This window comes from Myiozetetes cayanensis, unplaced genomic scaffold (genome assembly GCF_022539395.1).
Source record: "Myiozetetes cayanensis isolate MyiCay16 unplaced genomic scaffold, myiCay2020 scf6-25, whole genome shotgun sequence".
In the NCBI taxonomy this organism is placed as follows: domain Eukaryota; kingdom Metazoa; phylum Chordata; class Aves; order Passeriformes; family Tyrannidae; genus Myiozetetes; species Myiozetetes cayanensis.
The window spans coordinates 61,586,944-61,605,596 of record NW_026087853.1 but is presented as its reverse complement, the minus strand read 5'-3'; the positions used below and the strand labels follow the sequence as shown (position 1 = coordinate 61,605,596).

The 18,653-nt window shown below is 37.9% G+C and overlaps 1 protein-coding gene across 1 annotated transcript in view; it reads right to left on the bottom strand.

Moving 5' to 3' along the window:
• SHANK2 (SH3 and multiple ankyrin repeat domains 2) overlaps positions 1 to 18,653 on the bottom strand; it is a 297,119-nt gene that overhangs the window by 240,774 nt on the left and 37,692 nt on the right. The window contains 8 exon segments of the mRNA XM_050334887.1: positions 2,294 to 2,346; positions 2,349 to 2,370; positions 6,914 to 7,030; positions 9,175 to 9,342; positions 10,110 to 10,261; positions 10,524 to 10,632; positions 11,255 to 11,326; positions 12,639 to 12,842. Of these exon segments, the coding sequence (XP_050190844.1) occupies positions 2,294 to 2,346; positions 2,349 to 2,370; positions 6,914 to 7,030; positions 9,175 to 9,342; positions 10,110 to 10,261; positions 10,524 to 10,632; positions 11,255 to 11,326; positions 12,639 to 12,842 (897 nt within the window).

The window sequence follows — 18,653 nt, the reverse complement described above, 5'->3', positions numbered from 1 at the left end:
GCTGCTCATTCTCATCGAAACAAAGCCTTGGCAGGCTTTGCAAGCAGCACACAAACTTCTCCATGCTGGATCCTTTAGGTTTACAGAACAGCACAGTTTTCATATCATCATTTTTCCCAAGCAGCAATTCAGAAAGAACCATCCCTTCAGATTGCTGAGAAAAGAGCATGATGGGGGTTACTCAGAGGAATAGATGCTGCAGCTACAACTGCTCTCATTATGTACATATGAGATGCCTCGGTGTTTCTCGCTCCTGATTACATGAGCAAACATTTTTAGTATGCAAAATCCTATTAACTCAAGGGGATTCTGCATAATTTTATAACAGCTCCACTCGTGCTGTTTGATCGGCTGGGTCAGCAACAGACAGATGGCAGAGAATTAATTCTGAGGCTGTTTGAACACCGTGCTGGAGTCAGGGTTCCCTCTGTGCACCCCACTCAGGAAAACCAGAACTGAAACCCACTACACCCAAAAGGAAGACTCCAAAGAAGGAAAAGATGGGAAGTAATTTCCTTTTTACAAATATGTGGATCCACAAAGGGTAAAAAAAGCCAACCTAAATGTCAGGGCTTCTGTCCATATCAGAGGAAGAGCAACCAGTCAAAAGCACAAGAAACAGAAGTGTAACAAATATTAAATAATAACAAAATATTTCATTCCATATGGACAGGACATAGTTCACTTATTATTTCTTCTGTCTCCCATGCTCACTCCATTATTAGTTGTTGGTAGCCATCCCTCACTTCTTGATGCCCTACCACCATCAGCAACAGCTTTCACAAATATTTTCTTTTCTGCCTTTTCCCTCTGTATCTTTCTGTTCTAAGGGGAAATAGAGGAATTTTACAGCAGTCAGCACAAAGAAGACAAATGGAAATCCTTTGATGTGCTATTTACCCTGTCCCAAAAAATCCTAAAACAAAAAGAACATTTAATCTCAAAGACGTAAGGCAATAAAATAAAACAATCCAAGAGATAACTCTGAACCCATCCCTCCAATAATTAAGGTTTTCTCTTATTCCACTTTTTGATCACTCCATAATTCTGAGGTGCAGTGATAAGCATTATCCAGTACTTACTGAATTGTGCTTGACATATATTTAGATGGCAAACTATTAGTAGTCCAAAAAATGGTGCCTAAAATTAAATTACTAATGCACTGTTTCCCCAGTGTGGGGAAGATGGTCCCAAAAGTAAACCATGATCTGGCTGGGATTTGCAAGAGGAACTCTTGAGCTCTTGTGATGTAAAACTTGGGTCTGGAAAACCTTCAAAACAGGGAGATAATTAAACTGATACAGAAATATCTGGGGTTTTTAAAAGGCTGTAAATCAGAGGTGTTATCTACACATAAACTTGGAGGAGTCAACTCAGAGACCCACATGAATATAGTTATTCCAACTATTTCATTCATCCAGAATCACTGACTTTTGGTAACTGGAAAAAATTTTTTTCTGTTTTTTTTTGTTTGTTTATTTGTTTGGTTGGTTTGGGGTTTTTTGTTTTGTTTTTTTGTTTTGTTTTTTTGTGAAACATTCCAGCTTCCATCCCTATTTCTCACACGTCAGTTTGCATTATGAATGTTTCCCTGAAATCCAGGCTAATTAATCCTGCTTCAGAAGTAAGGGCTTAGGGGTGTCAGCCATTCCTGACAACCCTTTGGACAAACAATTCTCTTCCATTTGGATTCTTAATTAAGCTTTCTGAAAGTACTTTAATATAAGAAAATAGTGGGGGGAAAAGGTCTAGTAATTGGCTAATCCAAAGGAAGATTTCATTTTATTTTGGATATAATAGATGGCAACTTCAGCCTCTGTCAGTGCATTAAATTAATCCTATCTGTGAAACTCAGCCCAGCTAAGGCCCAACTTTGGCCTCGCCTCCGAGGGAGTCAGAGGTTTTTTCTGGTTAACTCAGCAGATGCCAAGCTGCCCAGTCAGTTCTTGGATCCCTCTCATATGGAATCTTGAATCTGTCTTAGATGGGACTGGAGATAAACACAGAGCAAGGCAATCGAACCACAAAACACCAAAGATTCCGTGCTTTGTCACGTAATCCTCAAATTCATTAACAGTGCCACCACACCTGCTAAGAGTGGGTTTTCCTCTCAGACCTAACTATTCCAGGACATACTTACTGCACTACAGAAAGCCAAAGTTTTCAAAAGGAGAGTTCTCTCACTCTACAATTGTTTCCAGCCTTGGGCACTGTAAATTCTCCACAAAACCAAGTCTGCACAGAATTATCTTCCAAATATTTCAGGGGGGAGAGGAGTATTCGGGTTTTTTACCTGAAATGGAGACTGGCTGTTGTAATTCTTGATCTCCTTGTTGGCTCCCCGAACAGCAGGACTCTTGCACAGCTCTCCTGAAAATGAGAGAAAAGGAAACTTGTTAGTAAGGGTCTTCACGTAAATAAGGGTCTTCAGGTAAAAATTATGACTACTAAGAGGCTGTGAGACGTGTTGCTGTTTGGTATATAGTCATATAAAGTATATATATAGTCATAAAAGACTAATTAAATAAAATACAAATAAATTACATAAAACAAATAATCTGACAACTTCAGTTGTTAAAATAGTATTTTAAATATAACAGGGCTTCAGGTGCTTTGCAGTGTATCAGACTAGAAACAACATGTAAGTGTAAAAAATTTGTGGAGAAATGGAAGAGGCAAACATCTTATTAAATTTTTGAGAAACTGTACTGAGAAAATTCTGTATCTGACAAATCAGACTTCGTAGAAAATATGTTATTTCGAAATGAAATTTGACTCCAAAATAGGTTTTTGCCTATTCTGTAGGAAAAACAGTGCAGCAAGCAGTTCCTGGGATGAGTTATATCCTTCCCTGCTGCTAGAAATTAAGCAAAGCATTTTTACCACTTGTTTTCTTGGGGTTTTCTTCAACATATCTTTAGTTTTAAAATTTTATGTGTGATTATTTTTTGAATACACCTGAAATTATTTGATCTCTCTCTGCACACTGCACTGACCTGTCTTACTGTCCCTCTTTTCCCCTAAAAAATACTAAGAGTTATAGTGCAAACCAAACACAGCCCTTCTGAAAAAAGAAAAGTTGGGCTTCAGACCCTCCAAACTAAGAAAATGTGCAAAGAAAATGTCTTTAAAAAAAAAAGAATTATTTTTATACTGTATTGTTTGAGTCAGTAATTTCCACTTGCCATCAAACATGACTGACCACAATCTGGTGGAAATCCCCTGTGGCTCTGACTGGGTTCCCAGAATTCTGGCTGATTCTTGTATAGACTTTATTTCCCATCTGCCATCTTTAATGTTCCTCTTGGGACCCCCTGCAAACCAATTCCCATTTCAAAATGTTCTGTATTTCCTCCCCATAAATGTTGCTTTCCATTTTGTTGTGCTTTCTGGATTTCCTGACATGTTGTGTTACTGGGTTCTACCTAATGAGGTATTTTGATGTGCCACCTTGCACTTTGAGCAGCAAATTTGCAGTCAGACAAAACAATCCCATAGTTCAGCTATTTCAGTGACAGAAATGAAGCTTATTTACCAGACTCTGAGTCACAGGTTAATGTGCAACAATTATGATTGGAAATAATTTCTGTCATTGTATTTTCTGATTTCCAACACTGTATTCTTCATCTCATTAAGTTTCCTTCATCACAGGGCTGCCCTAAGTTACCTGGAAAGGAAGTTTCTGACTGAAATAACAGAACAGATCCTGTCTCAAGATGGTATGTTAACAATAATTTTTTAATTATATATAATTAACTGAAATAGTCTCCTTTGCTTGCACTGAAATCTGCACCCTAGGTGTGCTCTCTGTATCTCTAAATACAGGGTGATCAATGCCCAACTTCGATCAAGAACTTGAGGATGTAAATAATTATACTGAGAAATATACTGCAATTATTGCCTGATTATTCATTTGATCATGAGAATAAACAGTTCAACTTTACAAAACCAAAATAATTACATATTTAAAAACTCTCTATAAATTTAACTGATCTGTCTTCAACAAAACAAAAACATGTAAAGGGATTTATTAATTAAATAGTTTTGATTAGTAAAGTTTTGCCACAAGCCACAGAGTTGCTCAAGATTAAAAAAAACAAACAAACAAAAAAACCACCTTTTTTTTTCAAGTTTCATTTGCTTATTTTTTTTTTTTATTCTTCTCAAACAAACAGAAGCATTTTTAGCTTCATCCTCTCTCCTTTTTGTGTTGTACCCATCTGCTGAGCATCAAGGAGAAAAAACCAGGAAGAATAAGCAAAAAAAACATTATTTTGATTACTTTTCTGTTACTAATTCAATGGAAATTCCACATTTTAGAGCTCTCTGTTGTGAGGGTGCTGCCTAGAAATGCCAGAAGTCCTTTTGCATGTGCTCTGACAACCTAATAACTTCTGATACTGGGAACTTAGTATTGTTCATTTCTTGTATCACAAACTGAATATGTAGTAGCTTTTTAGACTTCATAAGATTAACAAGAATTTCACAGAGAACTGTTTGCTTGGGAGCAGATTAGATTCAATTGGTTGTCTGAGAGCTAATTACATGATTTAATATAGCAATAATTGTCATTTAGAATCCAATCCTCTGAGTGGAAGAGGGTTTATTTCATCCCAGAATTTTTGTCTGCAAAATACAGAGGCATAAGATGCACTGAGATACTGCAAGGCCATGAAATAACTCTCAAAACCAGGGGTTTACTCAGATCAGGACTGAGCTTACACTCAGGAAAACAGACTGCATCCAGGAAGTATCCCAAGAAACTTCCCCAGGGAAGACTGGAAGGCAAAATCAAATGGGTAACGACTCCATCTACAGGAACCTGGAGGTAACGAGGACAGTGATGTCTTTCCCGTCCTCTCCAGCCAGAAGAGGCCAGCACCATTCCTTCCACACGAACAAATAACGACTTCCAATTCAAAAAAAGTACACTAAAAAAGTAGGTTATGCTTCCCAAAGCCTTATGAAAACACTTTTTATTCCCACATACACTCGACTAAGGGAAACAGAAGGATGACTGCAGAGACAAGGTGTTAAAATTCCATTCACAAAGCCAAGTTAATGACTGTGAAAATATTTCCAAATTTGTAGATGCGGTTTCAGTTGGAGTCTCAAAATCTTCCACAGAACAATTTCTTCCACTGAGGTCAGGAAAACACATCCCTATGTGGGAAATACTATCACACCATGGGATTATTCCAATTCATTATTAGAATTACATTAATTAATTATTAATTAGTCTAAGGAAGATCTCGTACTGCTTAACCTTTGCTACAAATGTATGGTCTTGTAAACAACTATCGCCACTGCAATAAAACAGTTACTAAAAAAAATTTGGGAATTTAAGTTCATATGTGTGTTATGGTCTGGGCTTTGAAATTCTTACTCAGGAAAAGTGAAATAAATGGGGTTAGAATTATTATTTTAAAATAATTTTCAATAGAAATGCTTCAATTATACTTGTTAAGATCTTGATGTGAAGCGTAAATGCAAAATTTTTGTTCTGTCAGTAGTCTTGAAAAATGCCAAATTATCCCCAAAATTCTTTTTTTTTTTTTTAAAGAGGTTGAGCGTATTTTAGACCTCATTGAGGAATCTGTCTTTAAAAGACTTCAGGAAAAATTTAAGATGGCAATCAACTAAGAAGCAGATGCTTTAACAGATGTTTCACTATTTACAGTCACATCTTGTGCTTTCCTAATTCAATGTAATATTATATGTGCTGCATTTTAACATAGCTGTAAAACTCATTCCATCCTCATCTCATTCCTGAGAACATAAAATGCTATAAAATTAAATCATTCCATTATTTGTAAATGACTACGCAAGTTGTAAACAGCAAAGAATCTTCTGTATAAACTACAGAGACATTTCCAAGGTATTTTCTAATTATTTCTTACTTAATTCTACCTTAAATTCCAGCAGACTAGCGATAAATTCTGTATAGGAAACAAATATTTAGCTATGATACAAAAAAACAACCAACCAAACAAAAACCAAAACAACCAAAGCTGGTAGAACATATTGTTTTATTTTCTATTTAATATGTATTTCTGGCTACCTAGGATGAGCAGCTTTATTTGTAATCAGTGAATAAAACACTAAGAGAACTGTTTTTAATTACATTCTTTCTAGTTCCTAAGACTGCTTTTTAAAACCTGAAACACTTCACTGCATATTAAGTAAATCAAACTGAAAATAACAGGTTGCTCCTAACTGTAACTTGCCTCTGTAGATCAATAACAATGGGATATTTATCACAAATGCATTCATTAAAAGTGAGACAACTGCATCTCAGGAAAACCTAACATCAAACTAGTAAACTTTTTCAATAGAAAACTCTCCGAGCCTCTGTTTTTGGGGACGGACATGGAAGTTTTAGCATTTGTGCCTCAATTAGGCCTTTTCTTTCTGGCTGTGTGCTGTTCTCTCACAGTACTGGTTTCCAGTGGGACTGCACTCACCTTCCCTCAAAGCAAGACATTCCTCCCCCCTTGGCCAAGCAGAGGGGACCCCAAGCACAGCAGTTGTTGCCCCATCTTTCCCCTGAGTTGCTTCTCTAAAGGGAACTTACAGGAGAGATGGAGCGGGACTATTTACAGGAGCCTGAGTGCCAGGACAAGGGGGAATGGGTTCAAACTGAAAGAAAACTGAAAGATAAAATTCTTCCCTGTGAGGAACTGGAACGACTTGCCCAGAGAAGCTGTGGCTGCCCAGTTCCTGGAATTGCCCAAGGCCAGGTTGGACAGGGATTGGAGCACCCTCGTCCAGTGGAAGGCTTGGAACAACATGATCATCAAGGTCCCTTCCAGTGCAAACCACCCTGTGATTCTACGGTTCCATGACCTCTCAGCTGCCACAGGGAACCTTTGTGTCCCTGGAGGAGGGCAGTGGGGCTCTGCCCAGCTCTCACCTGGTTGTAGAGGGCGCAGATGTGCAGGGCCGTGTTTCCAGAGGCGTTCTGGGCGCACATGTCCGCGCCATAGAACAGGAGGTGCTCCAGGTGCTGCACGTGTCCGTACCTGCAGGCCTGGTCAGACATTGATATTTTGGTTATTTTACAACCTACATCTGCTTATTTGGGGAATGTTAATTTAAGGGATCAAGGAAATACTACGTTTGGAACTTTTTATCCACTGATAGTTATGATTCAAATGTGAAAAGCAATGGACAGAAGAGTTTTTTGGTCCTGCTACTCCTCAGAATGTTGCCCAGTAGATGGCACTGAAGATGGTCAGATTTCCAAAGCTTCTTCCTTCTATTTGTGGAAATCTGGCCAAAGTTCAAGTAACAACATTCCTGGTTCTGTGATGTCAACTAGGCACATAGCATACACATGGCATTGACGCAAGAGAGGGAAAAATCTTCAGGGGTCACTTTATCTGTCACACAAATAAAAAGTTAGACCCCCAATACTTGGAAATAAGCCTCTAAGATTTCACTGCAATTGGAAACTTTCCTGATCAGCAAATAAGTTTGAGAAAAATCTCAGTATTTCTACTCAGCAGCCTCATTTACTTGACTATCTTCTTCTCTCTGGCACACTGACAGAGCACCTCCCAATTCCTAATATTTTTAAGTTCACACCATCTCAGATCATCATCATTCCTATATAATACAGAATTTAGGGTAAGAGAAAGAGGTATAGAAAGCTGTTGAGTCTGTCTCAGGTACCTATTTACTGTTGAATCCAGTGGGAGGTATAAACTGACACACCTGGAACGAATCTACAATTTGGATGAGAAAAATTAAGTGTACTGTCAGTGCACAAATTAAATCTGTGACAGATCAGGGCTCCCAGTCCAGAGAGAGGCAGGTATTTCCAGAAGATATCCTTATTATCACTATCCTGGCCCAACATGAACTGCCACCTTTCCCCTTTACTATAAGGGTAACCCAGAGACTTATCTCCAAAAGCTAAAGATTGTGTTAGCAAAATGAAAACTACATTTGCTAGCAATTATTTCCTTACCATGCAAGGTAACTTCAGCTTCTGCACACAGACAACAACATATGGGACTGTATCATATCACCATCCTTAATTCATTGAGAAATGCTTGGATTATTGATTACTGAAAACAGATTGCCCCTAATCCAGGTGTAAACTTTGTTTTATTTAGGATTACAACCAGTACAGTGGGTTTGGAAAGCTCTGTTTTATTACAAGAAATGATGGCCTTATGTGTATGAGGCTGGATTTTAAAAATAGGGAATTCTTGTCTGTATCTTCAGATTTTTTATGATTACTCAAACTCATCCATACCGAGAAAAAGGCATAAAGTAGCTGCAATGACACTGGGATTACTACAATCTTTAAACTTTGTAAATTACTGAGTTTATCATTATGGAAAGAGAAATTAATAAAGCATTCGTACACAACTGCTGTATAATATTTAGATGTTTCTGGAGAAGACAAGAGTTCAAATATATAAGTTTTTACGAATCTCAGAAGATTACTTTTAAAAAATATTTTTTCATTATGGAGCACACTATCACTTCAGCCACACACCGAGTATGTAAGAGAGGAAAGCAGAACTCAAACACCAAGAGGAAAAGTATTAGGAACCCAGTTTTCACACAAAGAAGGAGTGAAAACTGACTCAAACTGTGAGTTTGTAAGACTTTACTATCCATCAGTGCAACACACTGAGGGATCCCAGCAGCAGGATCCCGAACACAAATCTTCCTGTAAAGTTCACCAGAGACAAAGCAGAAAGTAGTCTGACACATACACAAGAAGCACTGCCAAGGATACCAACACTGGCATCTAACAAAAAGCTACACTCTTTTACTGAAGTGCGACTAAAACAGATGTTAAACCTCAAGAGTCCATGACATAAATACAACCAGTGCAATTTCTGCAGCAAAATCCACAGTAACCGTAGGATTTCAAAGTTACAGAACTCCACTGGAACAGTTTCCACTTCTAATTCGCCACAGCAGGATGCATAGTGAATAAATAAATAAATAAATAAATAATACCAAAGCACCCAAAAAACCACAAACAAACAAGACCCCAAAACCAGGAAAAGATGAAACGGAAAGAAATTCCATTCTTAAATGCATGGACTAAAACGTACCCAAAGGGCCTTCAAAATGGTGCTGAACCACAGAACAAACATGGCACATTCCCTCATACAAGTTCAGCTCCAAGCAAAGAATAATCTTTCCCACCTGATGGATTTCTTGCCATCCATTCTCGTCTTTGCAGCTGACTGTGGCGTGTTCATGGAGCAGGAGCTCACAGCAGTAGGGATCCCCTCCCACCACAGCCGTGTGGTACAGCGGGGTCAGCCCACAGCTGTCCTTGTAGTTGGGAGATGCTCCCAGCTCCAAGAGAGTCTAAAAGGAATCACAGACTGTGAAAAATATATTCTGGAGGCACTTCAAGGTTGATACTTGATATATACTCCTTGCTCACCTATTTGTCAGCTGTTAATTTGTGCCCCAGCCCATTTTAAGCAAGATATTTTTAAATGAACAAATGACCTTGGAAGAACTGGGATCTAAAGGAATGTCTGAGGATAGTGCAGAAAGAATGAGTGGCAATGAGTCCAATTTCCATCCTCTTCCTAAGTTCCCATATCTCAATCCTGCAAATACTACATCACCTTTGCAGCACATTCACCTCTTCAGCTACAAGGTGCTTTATCAAAAATGTCATGCAATTTGAATATCTGTCAAAAGCAAATGAGCAAAAGCCATGAACTTAAGGCTTAATCAGTGGTTTAAGAATACTTGTTAAAATACAAAAGAAAACAGAAGAGGCTGTGTTAAAATAGAATATGTAATCCAGGCTACGGGCATTTGATTTCAAAGAGATGACAATAACTCTATTCCTATTTTTTCTGACAGTTCTTTCCCAATGTATCAATGGATAAGCTTAAATTTCACCCCTTTTTCTTCCTATCAAAAAAAAAAAAAAGAAAAAAAATCCAAAGTGAAAAGGCCTTTTATTGAAAGCAAATCCTAAGATTTGAAAGTCACAAGAAAGCACAAGGACATATTAAAGGATCCACAGAGGACAATACAGTAATTAACTGAAAACATTCTCCTTTATGTATCTTTTTAAATAAGGTAATATATCTTTTGGTATTTAAAGCATTTACCTTGAGGGCTACTTGGTTCTTGGCCCTCGCTGCTTTGTGCAGAGCTGTCATTCCATCTTTGGCTCGGAAGTCTAAATGTGCTCCTCCATTTTTCAGAGCTTTTATCACTTCTACTGTGTTGTCAAGCTGAGCTGCCAAAGTTAGGGGTGTTTCTGGAGAAAAAAACAAACACAGCATGTACTTGGAAAAAGGTGAGCAAAATTATGCAATAAAGAACGTTTGCTTTAAAAAATGTCAAGTTAAAAATGCTGTTCAAAGAAAATCATAAATTTTCAATTATCTCCTCTGGACAGCAAAACCACACAGATGCCATTAGCCCCGAGTTCTGAAGGCAACAGAAAGGATGTGTGAAATTCAACCTTGTAATAACTTTAATTGTTAACAAACTCAAGGTATTAGTTTTATTGTTCTGACCTCCACTTTCCAGGTCATGATAGTTGGGGTCCAGTCCTCGGTCCAACATCTTGGTCATTTTTTCCACAGAGAGATGGTGGACATGATCCATGAATTTTCTCAAATTAGCCTGAAACAAAGAGTGACAAATGAATCATCCTCTGATTTTAAATCTAAGAATTTTGACTAAAAGTGAAATATTCTGTCAGTTGATGTCAACATCCATTGACAGCACTGAAATTAGTTAACACACATTCCTGGAGAATGACTTTATACTGAGAACATAAAATATATGGTTTATAAAGCTCAAAAGTCAATGTAAGAGAGTCTTGTTTTTACACTTTTGAGGGAAAAATGAGTGATTCATTCAGTAAGAAATTAGTCTGATGTGTAGTGATCATTATTATTGTTATTCTAATCTGCAAAGTAGTCCCAGATCTACATTTCTGCAGCATGTTGAAAGCACACTGGATTTACAAAGGAAGGTTCAGTTAAAATTACATTTATATCACAGAATCACAGAATCAATTAGGTTGGAAAAGCCTCTGAGATCAATTTATATTTATACATATATGGAAGATTCAAGCATGGGAACTTTTCTGTGGAAAAACATTTCCACATTACAATTCACACACTGGCAGCACACGCTGTTTGTTTTTCAGCATCTGGTAATGAACTCCTCCTTATTTCCAGTTTCTCACACTACTTTGCTCAGCAGACAATTGGTAAATTCTCCCAGAAGTTGGGAATACCTTGGTATGGAGCTTGGCCAGCTGCTTTTCATCCAGGTTGAATTGTTTGTACACTCTTTTCTTGTATCGAAACTGAGGGAGGAAAAGAAGAATAAATTTTAAAACTTGGAACTCATAATTTTTTGACCTTATCAGAAAGTATCATCCACAATTATGTGATTTAGGCAAAACAAACAAAAAAAAAGGGTTGGTATTTCATTTTGACTATTCACCAATAATCAGCAGTCTGCTTAACATACCGATATCATAATTTTACAGTTCATTTAAGCAAAAATTACACTGAAAAGAGCTTGTCCCTGAGGATTTCCAGGCATTTTCATTTACAGTCTCAGGCAGAAAGAACTGGGAAAGCATGTTAAATAAAAAAATACACATTTCAAAATATCGGTTTAGCATTTCTGAAATTACAAAAAAAAAAAAAAAGGATTCCTGAAAAATCAGTGTAGGAGGAACTTTACAAACATGGGAATAGTTGTCTTGATGTGGAACAGGTCTGGTTTTGTGAATGAGCTTCAGAGGATTGTCTCTTTTTTTTTTTTGCTGAAACTCACATTTTACCCTGAGCAATTTCTACTCTCTGGCTACAGCATCAAAAATCATGGGAGGGGTTCCACAGTTATAATTTACTACTAATAAAATTTACTACTATAATTTACTAATTGTCCTATGCAGAATTCAAAGAATGCAGCATTTCTGTTGGACAAGGGGACTGCACTGAACGAGGCTTTAACACCAGCTTCTCACACTTTCAACTCAACAGTGAGAATTGTGCAAACAGTGAACATTCAGGAAACAACGTGACAGGAAAAAAAATTTTAAAAACTCAACATTTAACTGGGTATTTAATTTGTTTGCAGCTGTAATATGAACATCAAGGATTGAATCTCTGAAATAAACTGCTAGAAAATGTAAAACTTGAAGCTTTCTCAGGGCCCTGGTTCTTTTCTCTTGGATTTGTGGTATAGCGGAGTAAGTTTATTAACTGCACATTATTAGTGGTTGAAGTACCCCCACACAGGCAACACCAAAATTAATTAAACACCAGTTTCATGCCCCAGTTTCCTGCTATAGTGTCTCTGCATGGTCTGGCTCTGCTCCATATTTTTCCAGTGCCATAACAGTTCTGCCCAGTTTATTCCCAGCTGCAAGAACAACAGAGGGGAAATTCCAGTGCATACACACGACTGCTCCACATCCACAGCCTCTCCTCCCTTCCTGCTTTCCCAGGAGACAGACAGGGGAAATCTGTGCACTCTGCAGGATGGCACAGAGAGAACCAGATGGGCAAAAAAAGGCTTCACTGAGACAGAAAGATCTTCTCTTGGGGAGAAAGCAAAGGCTGGTGATCCAGCAACTGCTTCCCTGCTGCTGCAAACACAAATACCTCAAGTGAAGGCACTCCCTTGTTCACAGGCTGTGGGTATTCCCTCAGGAGTCGCTCCTCATCCAAAAACTTCCCATCTCTACCGTTACTTGCAGGCTGGAACAGTCCGTAATTCAGGACATCTTTCAAACTCTGATTCAAAGTGCACAAAATCCGTTGCTTTGCAACCCACACTGAAGCTTCTGGGTTAAATCTAATGCATTTCTGCAAAGAAATTATTTTTTAAAAGATTAATTAATGAAAAAATATTTAAATAATACCTTACGGTCTACAATTTACAAATGCAACAAATAGCTAGAAACACACACAATAAATCTACAGATTCCATGCCAAAACATTTATCAACAGAATTGTATTTTAAATGTGCATTTATAATAACCAATGCCCAAGCACTGTGGAAACACAGGATGTTTCAAGTCTTTCCACAAAATATCAGAGACCACGTTCTTCAGAGAGAGGGGACCTTCGTGGAAAGCCTGTTCAAAAGGGGATGTTACAAGATGTTTAACTATCCATTTGATTCTGGGATGTTCTGATATGACAATCAGTTTGATCCACAAGAACTGTACCCAAAAACGGTATTTAGGCAATAATTCTAATTCATTTTTTGCTACATTTATCTTAGGGTAAGTTTGTGGGAGGAACAGAGAGAACTGTGAAGCAACAGAGGATGTGAAAACCTTGAAAATCCTTTCCGGTTCTCTGTCCCCTCGTGATTCAATATGGGATGCAGGGATTGCACAAGGGCCAAAGAAAAATGTTGATGGATATATATCTTTTTTTCTCAGTACAGTTCTATGAGTTACTGCAGTAGTAATGTCAGTAACCACTCTTGAGGCCTCTTCTGAAGGCCTTTGGTACTCCCCCATTGTAACTGTACATAAAGTAGGAGTAAAAATAAGATTGATGTTCAATAAAGAGTGAAGTATTTCATTTAACTTTATCCACACTATCTGTTGGCATCTTTTTAAAGTCCTGAGGCCATCCATAAGAAAATGTTAGTTTGTCATTTACAACTAAACGTGTTTATCCTGGCAGAGTTCTGCATACAGCTGAAAATGATCTCTGATCCCACAGGCACAAATCACATAATAAATTCATTTGAATAATTCAATTCTGAAATTTGAGGACCAAATTCAAAGGCAGACATCACAATATTTTCTGTGTTCACAGTGTCTTCTTAGCTGCTGCAATAGTATGTGGCAAAAATTTTCAGTAGTAAAAAGTACAACCAGGACATGAAGGACTTTCAATTTACAACTGTTTTTAACTGAGCAAACACTACAGTCAGCCAGACCTTTTTATATATTCATCAGAGCAAATGCATGCACGTGAGATATTAGATTTTTTCACAAATAAAGCTGGAGAGGAGATAGTTTTCATTCTCCTCAGGTATTTTATATTTCAAGGTAAAATATAAAATGAAAAGTTGGGAGGTTTTAGACGTTGAAGGGAAGGAGAGGGGGAAACAGAAAGTTGATTATGAAGAGTATTTTCCTTCACAAACATCCCATTAGTTACAACACCAACTGAGCCATTTTAAATTACCATGTTCCTTCTGAACCTCACTTTCCCCATGACTCTTACATGGATTCAAACTTCAATACAAAGGTCAGGTTCAAACATCAGTAGTTTACAGTAAAATTTCAACTCTCAAAATTATCAGTTCCAAGGTATGTTGTGAACTTAACATGATCCACACATTATCCACACATTCTGAAAGAATATAGGAAATGTTATTCAAATAGGAAAAAACAAATATATTTTTGAAATTACATGGTTTTGGTTTTTTCCCCCAGGAAAGTATTTCTTGCATGAAACAAACTAATTTTGGACTTGTATGGCTTTGTTTTGCTTTTGAAAATACAAACCAGTAACTTCTGTCCACGCTTTAAGTCTGCTGGGTTCAGTGCACCTTGAGAATTCAACATGTTCAATTTTGTTCAGTCTATGCTTGTGTTCTATCTGTCATTGATAACACTGCAGATAATGGTGTGTATTTCTAATCTCCAAATATATGCTAAACTGGAAAAATTATAAATAATTTCTAATTTCTTCAGAATAGATTTCAATGGAAAAAAAATCTTTTTATGGTGTTTATGCACATTGCACTGGTCATACACAATATTTATCTGCTGAAATATTTTGCTTTCCACAAATCTGACAATGGCACATCCATTTAAAGCATGAGGCCAGGACATAAGAGTTTGACCACCTTCACTGGACTGGCAAGACAGTGAGGAATTCTTTTTGGTGGAATAGCTCAAAAACTTGTTTTAAAATTAGTTATCTGATAACTACACCACTACTGTATTTTTACTACCCTGGCTACAATATTTTAGAGTCCTCAACAGCATAATAAATGGAAACACTTTGAAACTAGTAATTTTACAATGTATTAACAGCCCTTGCTCTTCTAGTAATTCACAAGAAACAAAAATGCATTTATTGTAATAAATATTGATCCCATTAGTAATTTATAATGAATTGAGATCAATGATGTAAAAAGCAAATCGATAACCAAATAACTTGCTACGAAAATGTCTCAGATTTAGATAAGTGGAACTAATGAGAAAAGTGATTATTTATGCTTCCAATGAAGCCAGCAGAATCTACACACAGATTGCTTTAGTTATTAAATAAGTAAGAATTTATTAGATGTACATGGCACGGTGACTACAAGGAAATGAAACAGAAGCCGAGTCAGAAAAGCTGGTCAACTTTTTCTAATCTTCAACAACTTAATACCAAAAAAAAAAAAAATCACAAAATTGGGATAGTTTAATGATAAAGAACAAGACAAACACATAAGAACTACAATGAAACAAAGATGGTTTGCATTGACAGATGTGGGGTCTATTTATTCCACTGCTTTTGTTGCATCCCAAGGCCAGAGGGGATGTGATGGTTTGCCAGCTCCATTCCCTGCAGAAGTGCAACGTTTCTTCAAGTAAGAACCAAAAAAAGAAGCCCTGAGTGGATCAAAACCCCTGTCAAAACCACACTAGGCCACTCAAAGCCCAAGTCCAGCAGCAAGGCAGCACGTCAGCACTGGCTGCTGAAATGCAAGAGCTGCGTTTTTTAGATGAAGCTCTCTGAATATTGAGAGCTGTGGTCAATTATAATCTCCCATTCCTGCACACTGGTGAGAGCACAGGGCACAACAGAAGGGCTGGAAGCAGGGGAAAAATACAACTCATCCCCTCGAGCTAAAGGGAAGATATTAATTCAATGGGAATAATGTTCACCATACAGAATCTCTGAGGAATAACATTTATCCAGTTAAAAAATCTATTAACCAACACATCTCTCATCAGCCTCACGAAGCTGTCAATCACAGAGCTGTGCTGTGACAGAGCAACATGACAAATGGTTTGTACAGCTGTACACACTCCAAAATGTGATTGCCAGAATATCAAAATACAAGTTATTCCTCTCAACAGAAGATGTTGGTATTAAAGATGTGACAACCAAAAAGTAGAAAAGGCAAATGAGAGTTTGGTATCAGGAAAAGCAAAAAAAAAAACCAAACCCCAAGTCACTAATTTTGATTTGTGCTTAGTGTTCAACTTAACTCTCAGAAACATTGCTTCCCTTCCTCAAAATGCCTTCAGGAAACACAGAGTTCACAAGGGGAAAAGTCAAAAAAAGCAGTCTGGCCACACTGCCATCAGCTGGCAAGTCAGATCACCTGTCCAGACCAAGGGCATGGGAACAGATGTCAGCAGTAGCCATGATGTTTCCATTATCAAACTGAAGATAAAAAGGAGGAATATCAGCTGTAAACAGAACGCAGCAATGGACAGTCAGACACAAAATGGAATACAGAGGAATACTTGTGGAAAGTTGCAAAGGAAAACCTAGCACAGATTTGAGGCAGTGGATGGAAACAAGAAAACTTGGAAACAAGTAAAAATGGAGGCATCCTAAGCAAAAATGGGACTTAAACTGCAAATGGGACAATTGCCTTTGTGAGATAAAAACTGCACAAACTATACGTGAGTTTTAGCTAAAAAAAGCAAAGCACTAAAGGAAAAGATTTGTAATCCTAACACCCCCCCCCCCCAAAAAAAAAAACAACTAAACAAACTAAAAAACCCAAAACACACATACACACACACAAGAAAACATAAACAGTGAGTACTGGGAACAAAAAAATAAAGAAAGGATGCAAAAGGATAAAAAACAATGCAGAAATAGAACACCAAGAAGTAGCTGCAGGGCTATAGGGTATGCTATTGCTTTACCAAACTGCCACTTACCAAACAACATTTTGGAGTCAATAAATTCTCATTACTGCAGCAGAGCAGTAAAACAGATGGGCAAAAACCACCTCAAAGAAGTCTTCAGCAGAACCAATCCCATCTCAGCATCAGAATTTAATAAAATATGATTTTAACTTTAAACATAACCCAAAGGGAGCATGGAAATACAGGGTAAAACAAAAGAGTGGAACAACTATGTGTTGGTAACAAAATGATGAAAACATTCCCTTAGAACAACTGGCTGAAAGAACTGATCTCCATGTCTGTGAAAAAGAGCAATTTTAGGCACAGAACATCATCCCTGACAGAGTATCATGCAAAAGGAGAGCTTCTTGACAACAATTACTGGAGGAGAACCAGACTCATTCCACTTATAGGCGGAATCACTTGTAATGTGTTCCTACATGGGCTGACAAAAGAAATGGATACAAGATGACTTAGCTGGGATTCTGACCAAAAAGGCTCAGGGAGGGTGAAGTCATGCCAGGCATCAGAGAGCAAAGCACAAACACAGCAGTTCACCAAACTGTCAATGTCCAAGAGACAAGTGACCCCAGGCACAGGCACAGCTGCCTTCAGGCACAGCAGATTTAGTGCCAAGGTAGAGACTGGGGGCTGCTGAGTGCCAGCTTTGCTGACAGGGAGGAAGGGCTCCAATCTGCCACCAGCGCATGCCCTGGCAGTGACAGTGACCTGGGCTGCCCTGGGAATGCAGCATCTCCACTCTAAGGGCAAACACAACCGAATATTGCAAAGAGAAGAGGAACTACTCTCAGTACCTGCCATTTCCATCTCAACAGCAGGTGGCTGGGGTCATGCCAAGCCTGAGCCCTCTGAGCTGGATGCAAACAAGCTTCTGGTCAAAAGAAATCACACCTGCTGAGCCTCCCGGTTTATTAAATCAGGAAATTAAATGCCAAAGAACACAGCTTTTTGCCCTGCCCTTCTATGCACATATTTGTGGATGTGGATGGAGGGTTTTCTATGCTCTCCATCCCCTCAGTAATTTCACTGAGCTCAGGAAATCTTTCAGTGGCTCATTTTAAATAATTCTCCACACTCCTGTGCTAAGGCTGACACTTGAATGCAGGTGATGCACAGAAGTAATAAGAAATTATTCTTTCTACAAAGCATTGTTTCAATAAATTGGATTATCACCTGAACTGAAAAGGGGACAAAAAGGAACTGAAAACCAAGTGTTCTTGAGGGCTTTGCATAAACTTGCCAAGGTTTAGGTGATCTTTAAAAGTTTCAAATGAGAATAAAAGGGCAGCAAGACAGATTTGCTACAATGGGGGATAATTTATGAAGTTTTCTATAGCAGCACATCCTACGTGTGGTGCTTGATGCTTGCAATGAAATAAAGGCAATTTATACCACGGCCACTACAGATGAGCAAACTTCATTCCTAGTGATTTTGGCTAAGGGTTTATAGCTCCCCAGGGTGTTGAATTTTATCTAAAAACCCTCCACTTGTTTTCTTTTAAACAAAGGTAGGATAATACTTCCTAAAGAATTAAAAAAGCGTAAAACTAAATTATGTCATTTCATGCTTCTTTGATTAAACTGACTAATTTTGAACACCTTGTATGTTAAATTAATTGTAATTATACAGGAAATGGGGTGTATGTTTGCTGTGGCTTTTAGTTATAAAACAGTTCATAAACTATAATCTTCTCCACAGTTTGCTACCCCACATTTGAGCCACCACACCTTCCTGTTTGCTAAGCTGAATCCAGGTTTCACTTTA